Source organism: Trichoderma citrinoviride (genome assembly GCF_003025115.1).
Source record: "Trichoderma citrinoviride strain TUCIM 6016 unplaced genomic scaffold BBK36scaffold_2, whole genome shotgun sequence".
Classification (NCBI taxonomy): domain Eukaryota; kingdom Fungi; phylum Ascomycota; class Sordariomycetes; order Hypocreales; family Hypocreaceae; genus Trichoderma; species Trichoderma citrinoviride.
Genome location: NW_020194710.1, coordinates 1,269,789 through 1,284,411, shown reverse-complemented (window position 1 = coordinate 1,284,411; position 14,623 = coordinate 1,269,789). Strand labels below are relative to the sequence as shown.

The window sequence follows — 14,623 nt, the reverse complement described above, 5'->3', positions numbered from 1 at the left end:
TCCTTTATAACACCTCACTGACTTGCATTGCATGTCACCGCCGGAGAGAGGCGACGGCTTCCCACGGCGGGACCCTCTCCGCGGGTGCGACATTTACGTCTATCTGCCCGTGTGGACGCGCTCCAATGTCGACTCGGTATTTCTGCTCTGGTCTCGATGCTTGACTTCGTCACTCCTCCCAGGCTCCAGCTACCTATAGTAGCCCATGTGGGGATGCGCTGTCAACGGGCCACTCACCCCACGTTAGAATGCTAGGAACCTATCGCCGTATCTGCCAATGTGAAGAGATGTCGTATCGATCACAAGCCAGGTCAATTTCCAAATCTCAGTTGCCAGTTGAGGTTCTCCTGGCAAGATGCCTCTTAATTGGCTTACACAGCACCTATTCCAGAACAGCCTTGCTTATATTATCGTCCCGATGCTCATCAACTGCTAGTATTACATTTGGCCAATAATCCCGCCACTGTCCCCTCCGCATTAAAGCCACTGTGGTTAAGCCTCTTTAGGTAAGCCCGCACCGGAGAAAAAGGTCTATCTCAGGATAACATCGGCAAGATGCCTTCAATTTCATGTGCAATTTTTGGCAAAGATTCTGCATCAGCGCAACACTTAAAAAAACAGCTTGCACTTCTCCAGTGCCTCTAAAATGCACTGAAAAGCCTGTTGTTTTACATACCAAGGCCATTAATGCAATGCGCAAGGGAAAGGCGTGGTGTTAAGTTGAAGGTATTTGGCCTTGTAAAGAGCAGCGGGAGGACTAGCGGGCACTTGGATTTTTTTTTCCGTGAGGAGTTACTAAAAGGAGTTAACCACAGTGGCTTTAATGCGGAGGGGACAGTGGCTCGATTATTGGCCTTACATTTAGCCTATCTCTGTGCCTGAGTCGAGATTCGATCTCCAGGCCCCTCCATACGACCTAAACAGCCAAACAATCCCCCAGCTCGGCAGCCACCCCATCTTCTTTATCCGCACCAACAACAACCAACGGACTTGCCGTTGGGAGGAGCCGCTTATTGGGCCGCACCAGCCCGATTGTTATAGCTAGAAGCTTCCTAGCGGGGATCTAGTATTTCCGCCCTCTTTTTTGCGAACACGGACTTGTAGTTTATGGCTACTCCGTACTATCTCGGTCGAGGAGTTGAGCCTTGAAGATCCCCACGTCATGTGTGGGGGTGGGGGAGGCTTTGGTTGAGGTATGTTTCGTCTTCACGCTTGAGAAGTCTAGAACTGGATCATTGGATAATCTATTCGGTGAGTTGCAGGAGAATCTGCTCAATCGATATTACTTGGTCCTGATTGTCTGGACAGGCGTCGTTAGCCCTACGAAAATCAGTACAACAACTTGAGATTCACCGAGGTTGCCCGTCTCTCTGCATAGACCAGCACCTCTTGTTTCAGACTTGGTCATTGTTTCTATGTCATGAATATGCGCAAAGCTACTCGAGCCCATTATTCGATGCATCTACACGTATCCAACATCCTTATCTTTACCGCAGTTGCATATTAGAGGCAATCACATCCTCACGCGGAAAGTTGGTCAATTTCCAGCGCGAAATAAAGTCATCGCGGGGAACTATTCCATACCGTCGTCAGTCAACTCCCACGGCATTTCTCAAGACATATACACAGACAATGTGGCCAGAACTTGTGAGAGGAGACTTACTATAGGCGCCGCAGATGCGCCGCAATCCCTCAAATGCGCTTCTCCCGTGGAGCACTCGCCAGTTATCAAAGACTGACAGGATCAGCATCGCAACTCGACTGTCAGTCATCCCAAGGATGGTCGATGCACTTACTCAGTACTCGCCCCGGCTCCAGCTGAAACCAGTATTCGTGATCTTTACGCCTCAGGATCTCATCCCATCTTCGCGCCGCTTCATACCACGCATCAACGTCGACATCCAGGGGAACAACACCGCGATCGTCGTTGTTCCATCTGATCCTGTGCAGCTTGTCGCCATCGATCTCAATCACAGGATATGCCATGTCTGGTGCAATCGCCACGCCCTGGTTGCCGCTCGCATGCCACGGGAGCTTGACCTTGTGCAGTATCTCAAATTCTTCTGGCGACTCCCTCTTGAGCGTCTCAGCAGCGTGAAATCCGTCTACCAGCAGCGATTGTCCGCCCAGCACCTCTGACGCGGGCTTGTTCGTGGGCGGTGTATGAGACAACAGGTGGAAGGCTTGTAGACCCGCGGGTTCCGTAAAATAGGTCGTGTCCGTGTGTGCTGGGAGGGCCAGATTGGTGTAAGCCGTATCAGCGAGGGCAAGATTGGGGATGAAGTCGTAAAAGCCCCCGTAATGAGTATTTCGAATGGGGCCAATGCTTTCTAGGAGCTTCTCGGTATCTTCTGGCGTCTTGGGGGAGTTGACGACGAAACAAAAACCGTATCGGCGCTGCTTCTGGTGAGTTTTCCACCATTGCATCGTGGGAATGCAGCATATACAGACAATCTTGCTGGTCAGCTCGGTCATTCCCTTAGAAGAGGAGCGGTTCATGACACTAGCAAAGTCGACCTCTGGAGGAGCTGAAGATATGGTTGCGCCCCATAAGCTTCTGTCACTGAGGAGAGCGTCAGATGCCTGGACATGAATCGTGAAGCTTGATAATCCCAACTCACTCTTGATTTGAGAGGTCCTTATGCTTGGTGCGCTGGAGATTACTACTCAGCCAAGACCAAGTATAGTGGCTCCTATGAGAGTCCGACCCTAAGAGATATCAACAGTGGTTCCTAGCAAGCGCAGCCTGGAGCTGTGAATACATAGTATGTCGACACCGTCAGACTTGGGCGAGATTTCCGCAGGTGAGATGTCCTTGGGTATCTGCAAACAGGAGAACATGAGCACTCCGCATCACGATATTGAACGCTTGGTCAATAGTTACCGCAAAGGTGTCAAAGTTGCGCTGCAGGGTATCCTGGTTTACGCACTGAGCGCAACAGCAGTTGTCGCTGCAAGAAAAGGGTTCGTCGGTTAGTGTTACATTTCATGCTCGATGCTGTCATCTGTGACATGTGAGCACAACGCACCGGAGCCATATCTTGGACCTTGTAGCACGTGTTAGTATTTTGGAGATTGCGGTAGCTGGTAGTACAAAGATGCTTACAACTCGGCTTTCACTGGCGATCCAGAATCGGTGCTCTGGAGAACGAGGCCCTTGGGGCTTGACTCAAGCGTTGTCGCGTAGGATCGTGGCCGTGGGAGGGCAGCCGAGGTTTGCCGAAGGTTGAGGCACCATGCCTGTGTGCTCTGAGCTGCGCTGAGGCGGCCAACGCTGGAGCTGGAGTATAGCAGAAGAGTAAGTGGTTGAGAAATGCAATGTTTCAGAAGGATAATGACTGCGACCAACCTCAGTATTCGGCCTTTCGATAAGAAAGACATGGCTTATACTACAAGTACGTGCAACAAAGAGTTGAGGCTTGAGGATCAACCATGAAGAGGGCGTGTCTCGAGACTCGTCCCACCAGTAATACCTCCGCAGCGGTATGGATTGGGTGGGATTCCTTGTAGCTCCCTGCCTTATGTAATACACCAGGTGAAGCTCTCCTAAGGTACTAGGTAGCCGCTTGCTTGTAAAGCTTTCCAAGCACTGCAGTTCTTGACTCTCAGGTAGGTAACTCTTCTGTACACAGTTTACATACCTGATGCTCTCCGACGATCGAATTTTAGAATCACTTTCATCATGTACTGGATGTCAATGGCCCTGCAGAAATTGAGACCTTCCATATGCCGAGTGACTTGTAGTACCTTAAGCTCTCCATGTCTGCATGGGTTCATGCACCTCCAAACGTGCGCCTGTTTGCCACGTGAAGACGACGAGCCAGGCGCTATTTGGCACGAGCGCACCACTAAAAGAATTCCATTGAATTTGCAGGTCTTGCCGTAATCTGCAGCTGGCAAGCCCACGTCCATCATCCAGCACCTCCATAGAAAAGTTGGGAGATCGTTGAGCCAAGTCGTGCCTCGTGCTTCATATTAGCAAACGAGCTCTCCTTCTATCGTATCTTTCCTTCTCCTCCTCCTCGTTCTGCTGCTTACCCTGGCGGCTCGTTCAGCGAGGTGCCTTCGATCGCCACGGTTCAAATCGCTTCGTTATCGACAGAAAGTTGCGCGCCGCCCTGCTGGTCATGGAAACATCGTCATCGAAGCGACGCCGCTGCACGATAGCCTAATTCTTGCGGGTTTCAAAGAGCGTGGATAGCGAGCAAAGGAAACGCTCCTACAGCATGAATTCGCGACAGCGCGGGTTCGACACGTTTTACGACGACCAGGTCGCAGCCCGTCGGCAATTCTACGCGCGGCGAGAGACTGCTGTCAATCGCATCAACGACGTCGCCGTTCTCGTCACCGTCGCCGCCCTTGCGGTGACTTTGCTAGCCAAGTTCTACAGCCCCGACGGATCGCTTGAGGGCATCTTCTCGCTGCTCGGCAACTTTCTATGGGACGCCCTGGTGTTTCTCACACCTGCGCCGCTGCTTTTCGCCCTTGACAACTGGATGGACTCCTCCACGACGCGGCCGATGCGCGATACTACGAATCAGAGCAATCATGCTGCGAAGAGCGAGGCGATGCGGAGGGTCATGGGGCTGGACCGTCAAGATGGCGTCATGAACTCGGTGCTTCGCGCCAGAACAAGAGCGCTGTCCATGACGGGGAGCGTCTTGGGCCTCAAGACGGACTCTGACCGGCCGGCAGGACTCGGGAATCGGGATAATTCGTGCTACCAGAACAGCGTCCTGCAGGGACTGGCTTCTCTGCAGTCGATGCCTGATTACCTCTCCGCGTGCCTCAAGGGCCTGGAAGAGGCAGGTCATGGAGCCGATGGGAATGTAGCTCATACGCTGCGCGCACTCATTGCAGATCTCAACGACGTTTCGAACAATGGGAAAACGCTTTGGACGCCTTCTGTGCTCAAATCGATGAACACGTGGACGCAACAAGACGCCCAAGAGTACTACAGCAAAGTCCTGGACGATGTCGAAAAGGCAGCGGCGTTGGCAGCTAAGAAGCTAGCTTCCGAGAAGCTCGCGGGATTGGAGGGTGGCGACGTCAACAACACGGATGAAGGCTCTACCAGTGAGCACAGCGACGACAGTGGCTATCACAGCCAACTATCAAGCTCTATAGCGGACTCAAAAAGAATGCTACGGAATCCCTTGGAGGGTCTTCAGGCTCAGCGAGTGGCCTGCGTGCAATGCGGCCATTCAGAAGGGCTGTCAATGATCCCTTTCAACTGTCTGACTCTCAGCCTTGGTCTCGACAAGAACCACCACGATCTGTACGAACGACTGGATGCATACAGCAAGCTCGAGGCTATTGAGGGAGTAGAGTGCGCGAAATGCACCCTGCTGAAAGCACAGAGACTCCTCACTAAGCTTGTGGAGAGAATGCGATCAGAGGGCGCGACCGACGATAAGCTGGCCGAGCCCCTGCGGAGGCTGGAAGCCGTCCAACTGGCTCTTGAGGAAGACCAATTCGACGAAGAGACGATCAAAGATCGCTGCAAAATAGCAGCACAAAGCCGAGTCAACGTGACGAAGACGAAGCAGATTGTAGTCGCGCGGCCGCCTCAGAGTCTGGCGATCCACGTGAACCGATCCGTCTTTGATCCGTCAACCTTTAACATGATCAAGAATTCTGCGCCCGTCAGCTTTCCAATGACGCTAGACCTGGGTCCGTGGTGCCTGGGAAGTGCAGGACCAGTCAAATCCTCGAGCAAGGAGACTGCAGATGTCAAGAAGGGGAAAGGCGTGGAGGAGCGCTGGCCACTGGAGCCCATGTCGTCCATGGTTGCGGGGGATATGGGAGAATCGAGGCTGACAGGGCCAATCTACGAGCTGAGAGCGGTTGTGACACATTATGGACGGCACGAGAACGGACATTATATATGCTATCGCAAGTATCCGCCGCTCACATCGCCGAGTGTCGGTCACGCAGGCGGCAAGGCGGTCGCCTCGCCCGAGCGCCCTGCCGACAAGCCAGCAGAGCCAAGCGCGGACGAGACAACGACGACGGATGAGAAGCCCAGCTACACTGACAGAGACTCGACATGGTGGAGGCTCAGCGATCATAACGTGTCGCCAGTCAACGAAGAGACTGTCATGAGTCTATCGCCCGGGGTGTTCATGCTCTTCTACGAGTGCGTCGACGCCTCCATGATATTACATTGCGAGGAAGAAAACGAGGCTACAACACCTGCGAGCATCGCCTCACAGGCCGCGACGAAGCAGGATGAAGTCAAAGCGGAGAATGGAGCCCCCACTATCCCGGCAGCAACGGCATCTCCAGGAACCGCTCGAGGAGAGATTCCTCCATCGACGGCGGCCGCTCCGGGGGCTGAGCAGTCGGGGGCGGCCCCTGGAGACACTCCGGCGGCGGGAGACACATCCTTATCAACATGAATATATTCCATTGGTCGGGGGGGGTGCACATGGTTGATATGACTTGGGTGTTGCGTTTCCCTTTCTTTCTCTTAAACATTAAAATGCATAGCGATGGCGTTGGGTGTGGGTTTTTGAGGATAGCATTGATGATGGGGTTTGGATTCAGGCGTGTACAATGTTACCTTAGGGGTCCAGTGTTTTGCTGGGACGTTGAGGGCGGATGCTCACCTCCCTTTCAACTGGTGTGAGAATGAATGAATACTTAGAGTGACGCGGAGTTACAGATAACAGCAAGGCAGAGTTACAAACAAAACCCACCATCTTTATGAATGAGATACTGAATGGTGGTGACTGTTGGATGTTTGTTGACCCATGGGACGGCGATGCCCGCTGGTGGGCATCTGAAAAGCAGCCCCATGAACACACGCCACGCGCCCGTATGGAGCAGCACAGCCACGAGGAACTTGTACAGTAGTACAGGTAGTAGCAGCATGTGAAATTCGGTTACACTCGTCCGTCATGAAGTAATCATTTCATGGGTCGTGCAAAAGGATTCAGCTTGTTTCGCCTTGAGACCCCTCGTCATCGTTACGCCAAACGACTTCGTGCCACCAGTTAGAACGTTAGTACCTTAGTTGTCAATGAGAAACCTCCACTGCCTCTGTTTGCTGCACGTAGTAGCGCCATTTCCAACGCCCATTGTCCACAGTGTTCCAGCCAGGGCTCCTGACGCGATCCGTCGGTCTGGATTTGTTTCCCAAACACGCAAATCCGATGGAAGCTTTCCGCTGGCCGGCCGCATTAACATGCCCCAAGCTGGAAGAGGCCTCAAGAGAGGAAGGGCCAGAAGGGAAAAAAGAAAAACAAGCAATACGCTAGACAAGGGCTTGGGAAATCTCGGCCCAATCGGCGCCCCGTCCAGGCGCTTGATCCCGTAACAAAGATGTTCAAAAGTGCATGTGGCATGGGATGCTTCCCCCCCCCTGCAAAAGGCCCGCTGGAGTCGGCGGAAAAGCTTGGCGGGCGAGCAAAAGCTCCGTTATTCGCTGCGCCTGCACTGGAATACAGTAGCGGCGCCTTATCAAAGGGTTCTGCAAGGGGGGAGCCTAAAATGGTCGAGAAACATCATCACAGGGGGGTGCTTTTGGCTCTGGGACGATTGGACGGCTACAAGGAGGGCCCCCCTTTATTCCGGTGAAGACCTACTTGGAGCAGGAATGCTGAGAGGCCAAGAGATGTGTCTCTCGGTAGGGGGAACGAAGAGCGACCTATCCATTAGCGATTACTTGTTCTCTTGAGCTAAACGAGACTAGATGAGACAGCGCGGGACGGATGGTAGTGGGAGGCGAGATCTTGGTGGCTTTCCAGCGGGCGCGCATCCGGCCTTGGACGGTGAACGGATGTAGTTGGTATCTGAGGGAACGACAACTGCCTTGTTGCTGTATGTACGTGATGGATCGACAGAGATCAATGATACCTCTCCAGACGAACATCCGAGATGGCAGCCGATTAGGCCACTTTCTCGCCCTTTGCTGCAACCTGGCGGATGTCGGCTTTCCCCCTAATGATCCTCGGCCTGCTGCCCATCTCCCTCCCTACATGTGCTTGGTTTTGATACGAGGCGGAAGGCTGCTCAACGGTGGATACATATGGCTTGGAGCAACAGCCTGAGGTTCCGCTAGCACCGTATCGGGCGTGTTCCGCAATGCTTCGTACGATACGTAGACAAGTTGCGAAGTTGCGGGTACTGATACCGTGCAGCGCAGGGCATGTGTGGGATGCGAAACAATCTCGCTCTGTGAGTGACACGGCCTTTTGTTTCTTGTTTCATTTGGCCGTGCTTCATGGTCCGCAGGCTGTTGGTAAAGAGTGAGTCGGCAAAATGCACCAGACACGTGCCTCAATACATGTTGCAATATCGATTCCATATAGCAGAGGCGGATGAATGATCTGGCTTCAGTATTAACCATTCATGCCGGCAGAATGCAATAGTATGTAATAAGCCCAATGCAGCGCAGTGCCATTAGACGTATATCCACGAGCACTTTAATCCGACCTCTGGCACTTGCTTGCCTTCCATCTCATCCCTTCAATCCCTTGCATTCAGTTCTTACCACCGCCAGTCCGGACAAACCTTTTTTTGTGAGTAACAAGAGCGCAAAGTACTGCTTTGACAGCTTCTGCGCCTCCAGCAGCCCGCGTTATGCCGAATGGTACTTCGTATAAGGTACCAGGTTCAGGTGAGAGTAATAAGGTACAAGCACCAACTGCTGCGGCAAGAGCAGAGCAGAGACACTTTTGCGCCTGCCAAACCGCATCCATTCCCCAGCTGGGGCATCCAAATAAGACTCTGGCGACTCGGAGAGCTCCTTCCATGCCAACCACATGTGGCAAGCACGGCAGGCGCAAGGTAGCAGTGCTTGCCGGTGGCTTTAACTTTGCCGGCCTGCCGCTGGTCTGGATTGGCCCGTTGGGGCGCTCTTACCATGTTGCCATGCCATCGACTGTTCATACAAGTAAGTGCTCTTTCCCATTCCCCTCCACCTCGCACCTGCCTGCCGAGCTGCCCATTTTGCCAGCCCAGCCCAGATCTCGGCTGCCTTTTCGTTCCTTTCCTTTGCATCTGTCTGGTCGCGCTCTTTTCACGGGAAAACCATCGTCGTCTTCGGTTTTTGGTCCTTTTGTCAGCGGATTTGGATTCGACGTTCTCTGCACCTTTTGCTGCGTACTGATTTCACTCTTCTCGTTTTGGTCCAGCCGAGCACACTGCATGATCGAATCCAGCTCGCCCGCCTATTTTCCGCGGTAGCTCGCGCCTTGTCTTGGCACTGGTGATCTTGACCGAAAGCGCAACACCCCCGGTAGCTCTGCACGAACGAAGCGGCAGCAGAGAAAGAGACGAACAAGCGACAGGGCCAATCGATAGCAATCGCAGCTGTTTTGGCCATCTCACATACGGGATTCGAACTGGAGACGCGGACAAATATCCTTGCTGCTTTTTTTTGCATCTCGATTCACACGAGTACACGACGGTTGACCACTTCTTGCGCCGTGCGACCCTTGGCGGCGGCAGGGTCCGGAAGCTGCGCAGCGCGGTCAGTCGATCTCGAGAGAAGGGCCAACAGTCAGAACATCGTTATATCTGCTCTCATCCCCTCTGATTTTTTCGCTTGGCGGACACCGGGCGACAGCGCCTAGGAAACGGTCACTTCTTCAAAAGCCGCAGAAGCTTCACAGGTGCCAGCGGCAAAGCCGGCCATGACCGTCTCCAGTGCAAACCGCGGCTTACTGCCCATGATGGAGGCCGTGCCCTCCGTCAAGGTCCAGATGCCTGTTTGGGCGTATATCGTGTAAGGATACCCTCTTGTGCGACTGCCTGCTTGAGCGAGCGGGGGCAAGTGCAACGGGATAGTATGGAACAGGAGTGCTGACTTTCATACAGAAATTGGATGTTCTTTTCGAATGTAACCATCATCTTCAACAAGTGGCTTCTAGACACTGCTGGATTTAGTGAGTGTCATGGATCCCCAGGGACTGAGTACGCAGTCTGGACTTTATGGACGAGAGAAGCTAACGATAGATTCTAGAATACCGTAAGTTGGCCTTGCATAGCCCAGCTTCTGACCACATCAGTCATCCTTCTTAAACGCGATTGTCATATACTGACCCTTGAACAGCCATCTTACTTACATGTTGGCATCTCATCTATGCCACCATTGCAACTCAGATCCTCGCTCGCACAACCACGCTCCTCGATTCTCGCCGCAACATTCCCGTCACTGGCCGGCTCTACCTCCGCACCATCCTCCCCATCGGCCTGCTCTACTCCGGCTCTCTCATCTGCTCCAATGTGGTCTACCTCTACCTCTCCGTCTCGTTCATTCAGATGCTCAAGGCTGCGTCACCGGTTGCTGTGCTATTCGCCTCGTGGGCCTGGGGCGTTGCTGATCCGAGCTTGTCCAAGTTTATCAACGTCTTGGTCATCGTGCTTGGTGTTGCCATCTCCAGTTTCGGCGAAATCCAGTTTTCATGGATTGGCTTCTTCTTCCAGGTTGGCGGCACCTGCTTCGAAGCTGTTCGCGTGGTCATGATTCAAGTCATGCTCAGCGGCGAGGGCCTCAACATGGACCCCCTCGTCAGTCTCTACTACTATGCACCTGTTTGTGCTGCTATGAATTTCCTCATCGCCCTCGTTAGCGAGTTGCCCAAGTTCAAATGGGACGACGCCGTCCATGCCGGATTTGGAATGCTGTTTCTCAACGCCTCCATTGCCTTTATTCTCAACATTGCTAGCGTATTCTTGGTAGGCCTGCCCCTCTTGCTTGGGAGACGTTCTGGTATAGAATCATGTCAAACGCTAACTTTGTACTCAGATTGGAAGGACCTCAGGCCTCGTCATGACTCTTACTGGCATCTTCAAGAGTATCTTGCTTGTTATTACCTCTGTCCTCATCTGGTCCACTCAAATCACCTTCCTCCAAACTGTGGGCTACATCATCGCTCTTGCTGGACTCACCTACTACTCCCTCGGTTATGACCAACTCGCCAGCTTGGGTACGGCAACGCTTGCCTGGATCAACGAGTTCATTTCGATGAATGGTGGGAACGGTGCAATGAGGTCAAAGAGAGTGGTCGTGGTTGGCCTGTCCTCCTTGGTGGCCCTAATGGTGGTACTCGAGTTGACCATGAGCGAAAGGGGGAGGCGGATGCTGGCTTCTTCGTGGCACAGCGGACATGGCAGGCATGGCAGGCACGGAAATGAATGATGCATGTTTATAAAGATTCAAGAAGGAAAAAGAGAAAAGAAAAAGAAAAAAACAAAGAAGAGATGCGATACGAGATGCATTACGCTGTGATTGCTGCAAGGGACGCTTGGAGATACTATACAGTGAACCCGTAGAATTCACAATGGGAATTTTGAAAATGATGATTGATACCCTGCTTGGAAAGGATTTCACCCAGATGACCTGAGTTGCGCGGCAAGTCATCAACGTCTTTGAACCTATGAAAGCGTCCTTGCCGAGACCCATTGAAGCATATTCCCTCGTTTTCCTTTCCATACCGAACTTGTTCGCCCTCCATCATTCAGGGTATCTTTCTTATCGTTCGTCAAAGCAGTCAGTTATCACCATTACCATTCCGTAACCCTCTAAACTTGTAGTAAATACTAAAAGCGTGCGCACGCCCATAAGGTCAAAGTAAGATCAAAAGGAAAACGAGACATTAGAGGGCAAATAAATGCTGCTACTCCATTTCCTCCCATTGAAAAACCCCCTCCCTCATCGACTTCGACTCCGGCGGCGGCTCCGACTGCGATGGCGCTCGCGGCGGGGGGACAGACTGCGGTCTCGTCTGGCGCGGCGGTCTCGGTCGCGGTCTCGGTCTCTGTCTCGATCGTCGTCGCGGTCGCGGTCTCTGTCCCGGCTGTGGTCTCTTCGAGGGCGAACGCGGTCTCGGTCTCGGTCGCGGTCTCTATCGCGGGGTGCTGCTGCTCGGCGGTCCCGATCTCGCTCTCGCTCACGTTCACGCTCTCGGTCTCTGTCGCGATCTCTGTCCCTGTCTCGTTCGCGGTATCGGGTCCTGTCGCGGCTGTTGCTCCGCGATCGGCTCCTAAGTCTCTCGTCCCGGGCTCCTCCAGGGGCATATCTGTCAACTACTGCTTGTCCATCACCCTTTATGCTGCTCTGTCGCGTCGCAAGTGTTCTCTCACCACTACTGCTAGTCTTCTTGTCGTCGACGCCGGGGATCGGCAGGCCCTTCTCCCTGGCGTCCTTCTGGGCCGCCAGGTATGCCTTGGCCTCCTTCTCCCGCTTCTTGACTTCCTCGAGCTTCCACTCCTCCAGCTCGTCTTTGGACGCCGCGAGCGGCAGGGCCGATGAGCCGGGCCGGGACCGTGAGCGGCTGCGTCGGTCGCTCGTGCGTTCTCTTTCCCTATCCCGGTCACGGTCTTTGCGATCCTTGTCTCTGTCGCCGGATCGATCACGGCTGCGGCGACGGGGGGAGCGTGCGTCCGACCGAGGAGGATAGTAGGAATCTGCGCCGCCGCGGCGGCTGTCCCTTGATCGGCTGCGTTGCCGTCGAGCGCGGGACCGGCTTCTGTCTCGTCGATCGGCCCGCCCGTGAGACCGCGAACGCTCTCGGCGGTCTCGACTGCGGTCCCTACTACGGTCCCGGCGGTCAGTCTTGACTCGTGAGCGGCTCCTCTCGCGTCGGACAGATCGCGGCCGTGACCGACTTCGAATTCGCCGGCGCGAAGTGCTTCTAGCAGTCGATCGGTCACGTCTGGTCCTTGAGCGGCTTCGGTCCCGTCTGTCATCCCTACGGCGCCGGGACCGACTCCTGTCTCTGCGTAGCTTCGAACGGTTTCTATCCCTTCTGTCTCTGATTCGGGATCGACTACGATCGCGCCTCGGCGAGTCTGAACGGTGATCACGGCGGCGCCGGTCATCGGTGTCTCGTAGTCGACTTCGGTCCCTGTCTCTTTCCTTATCCTTGTCGTGATCTCTGTCGTGAGTTCGTGATGCGCTTCTGCTGGAACGGCGTTCCTCTTTGAGTCCTGCCGGCTTCGGGTCGATGGATGACTTCGAGTCCCTCCTCTCGACTGGTTTTCTAGACTCCGCAGTCTTGGAAGAGTCTCGTCGAATTGGGTTGATAGCCGAGGCCGGACCAATCTTCCTCGGGGGAGGGGCCAATGTGGTGTCAATGTCCATCTCCAGCTTTATGCGGGTCGCCTTGCTGCTTTCACGCAGCAGGTCGGCCAAAGCCTCTTGTTCCAGTCGCTCATGTTCCTCCTTGGACAACTTCTCCTTCAACTCTTCAGACAGAGCCACCTTTTCCTTGCGAGCACTTCCAATCTCACGGTCGCGGTCGCGGTCGCGATCTCGGTCTCCGTCACGATCGCGATCACGATCACGGTCACGGTCTCGTTCACGAGTCCTGTCCCTGTCCCTGTCCCGGCCTCGGTCTCGGTCCCGGTCTCGATCTCGATCGCGATCCCGATCCCGGTCGTCGTCGCCGCGATCCTTCTCTCGCTTCTCTCGGTCCTTGTGCCTTTGCTCTCGCTCCAGATCGCGCTGTCGCTCTCTTTCCTCGCGCTCTTGCTCGCGCTTTCTGCGGCGCTCATCCCTTTCTTCCTGACGCTTGAGCTCGGCCTTCTCCCGCTCCTTTTCTTCCCGCCGGCGCTCTTCTCTGGCGATGCGCTTCTTCTCCTCTTCAATAGCCGCCTCCTTCTGCCTCAGCTCCTCCCGCACCCTCTCACGCTCGGCTTGCTTGGCGGCAGTGTCGGCAGCGTACTCTTCGTCCGTCTTGGCGCCGCGCTTCTGCTCCTCGGCGGCGAGTTCCGCGCCGATTTCGGCTCGCCTGGTCTCCCTGATGCTTCGTTCGATGGCGGCGACGTCAATCAGCTCCCCAATCACGTCCTTGGCCTTGTCGTACACCCCCGACCGTTCCAGCGCGCCATCAATCAGAGCCGCGGCCTTTCTGGGGTCCAGCGTGAGGAGCTGATGAGGATTGCGCTCGACTTCTTGCTCTGCTACCTCGAGGATGGCCTTTGTAACTTGGGCCTCGTAGTCCTAGAAGTTTAGAAAAGACAATGTTAGCGATGCCAGGTCGAGGGCATGCTTGGAATCGATTGACTTTACGTACACTGGCTGCAAACTTGTCCCAAACCTGTTTCCTTATGGAGTCGTATGCCCCTTCTTTCTTGAAGCTATGCGCCAGGGACTCGATCGCCGCTCGAGTGGCCGACGGCAAAGGCAGCTCAGAAGCCTTGAATTTCCGCACGACGGGGTCGCCGGCGGCAATCGGTCGGTCCGCCATCTTCGAAGGCTCCGCGGACGTTGCCATTTCCTTGTGCACTCTGTGCCCTTGCGCGTTGTTGCGTGGGTGCGGCACGCGCGCCCGCTCGTGTTGCAGCGGTGTCGAATGGCCCTTTTTGCTCGAAATCAAGACATGTCGTCAAAATCGAAGAGTGATTTGAAATTGAACGGTCAGACTCAGGCCTCCTGGTCGCATTCCGAGGGCTGGACTGGCTATGCCTCTGTTTGTCGATGGGGAAGTGCAGAAGTTGAAGGGCAGACGGAAGGTGGGAGGATCATCAGGTGAACGCCTGCTCACGTGACGGCAACCGTATGTCGGTTTATGTACTTCGGGCTTCAGAGCGACACCAGTAGCTGCATTCATCGACGGAAATATCGTTTGCAATATTGCGAATAATCCTACTTGGTCTATTCTTGAAGTGT

General features: G+C 54.3%; 4 protein-coding genes across 4 annotated transcripts; 2 read left to right on the top strand and 2 right to left on the bottom strand.

Moving 5' to 3' along the window:
* Positions 1-1,487: 1,487 nt before the first annotated feature.
* On the bottom strand, positions 1,488-3,381 carry BBK36DRAFT_1187886 (Trimethyllysine dioxygenase; the record flags this gene model as incomplete). The annotated part of the gene is made up of 9 exons (XM_024896554.1): positions 1,488-1,573; positions 1,664-1,735; positions 1,797-2,563; positions 2,622-2,709; positions 2,763-2,823; positions 2,885-2,951; positions 3,030-3,047; positions 3,107-3,280; positions 3,350-3,381. The coding sequence occupies 9 exons, from the start codon at positions 3,379-3,381 to the stop codon at positions 1,488-1,490; spliced, it is 1,365 nt and encodes a 454-aa protein (XP_024752958.1).
* Positions 3,382-4,226: 845 nt separating this feature from the next.
* Positions 4,227-6,597, top strand: BBK36DRAFT_63694 (cysteine proteinase; the record flags this gene model as incomplete). Its single annotated transcript, XM_024898406.1, has 3 exons — positions 4,227-5,944; positions 5,978-6,236; positions 6,571-6,597. 3 exons carry the CDS (start codon positions 4,227-4,229, stop codon positions 6,595-6,597), a joined length of 2,004 nt encoding a protein of 667 aa, XP_024752957.1.
* A 3,024-nt stretch (positions 6,598-9,621) lies between these two features.
* Positions 9,622-11,149, top strand: BBK36DRAFT_1187874 (TPT-domain-containing protein; the record flags this gene model as incomplete). The annotated part of the gene is made up of 5 exons (XM_024896553.1): positions 9,622-9,733; positions 9,826-9,893; positions 9,971-9,976; positions 10,061-10,686; positions 10,757-11,149. The coding sequence occupies exons 1-5, from the start codon at positions 9,642-9,644 to the stop codon at positions 11,147-11,149; spliced, it is 1,185 nt and encodes a 394-aa protein (XP_024752956.1). The 5' UTR covers positions 9,622-9,641.
* Positions 11,150-13,480: 2,331 nt separating this feature from the next.
* BBK36DRAFT_1111309 (hypothetical protein) lies at positions 13,481-14,201 on the bottom strand (the record flags this gene model as incomplete). Its single annotated transcript, XM_024889695.1, has 2 exons — positions 13,481-13,954; positions 14,028-14,201. Coding segments are annotated over 2 exons (648 nt in total), but the record flags the coding sequence as incomplete, so codon positions are not given.
* Between the last annotated feature and the right edge of the window lie 422 nt (positions 14,202-14,623).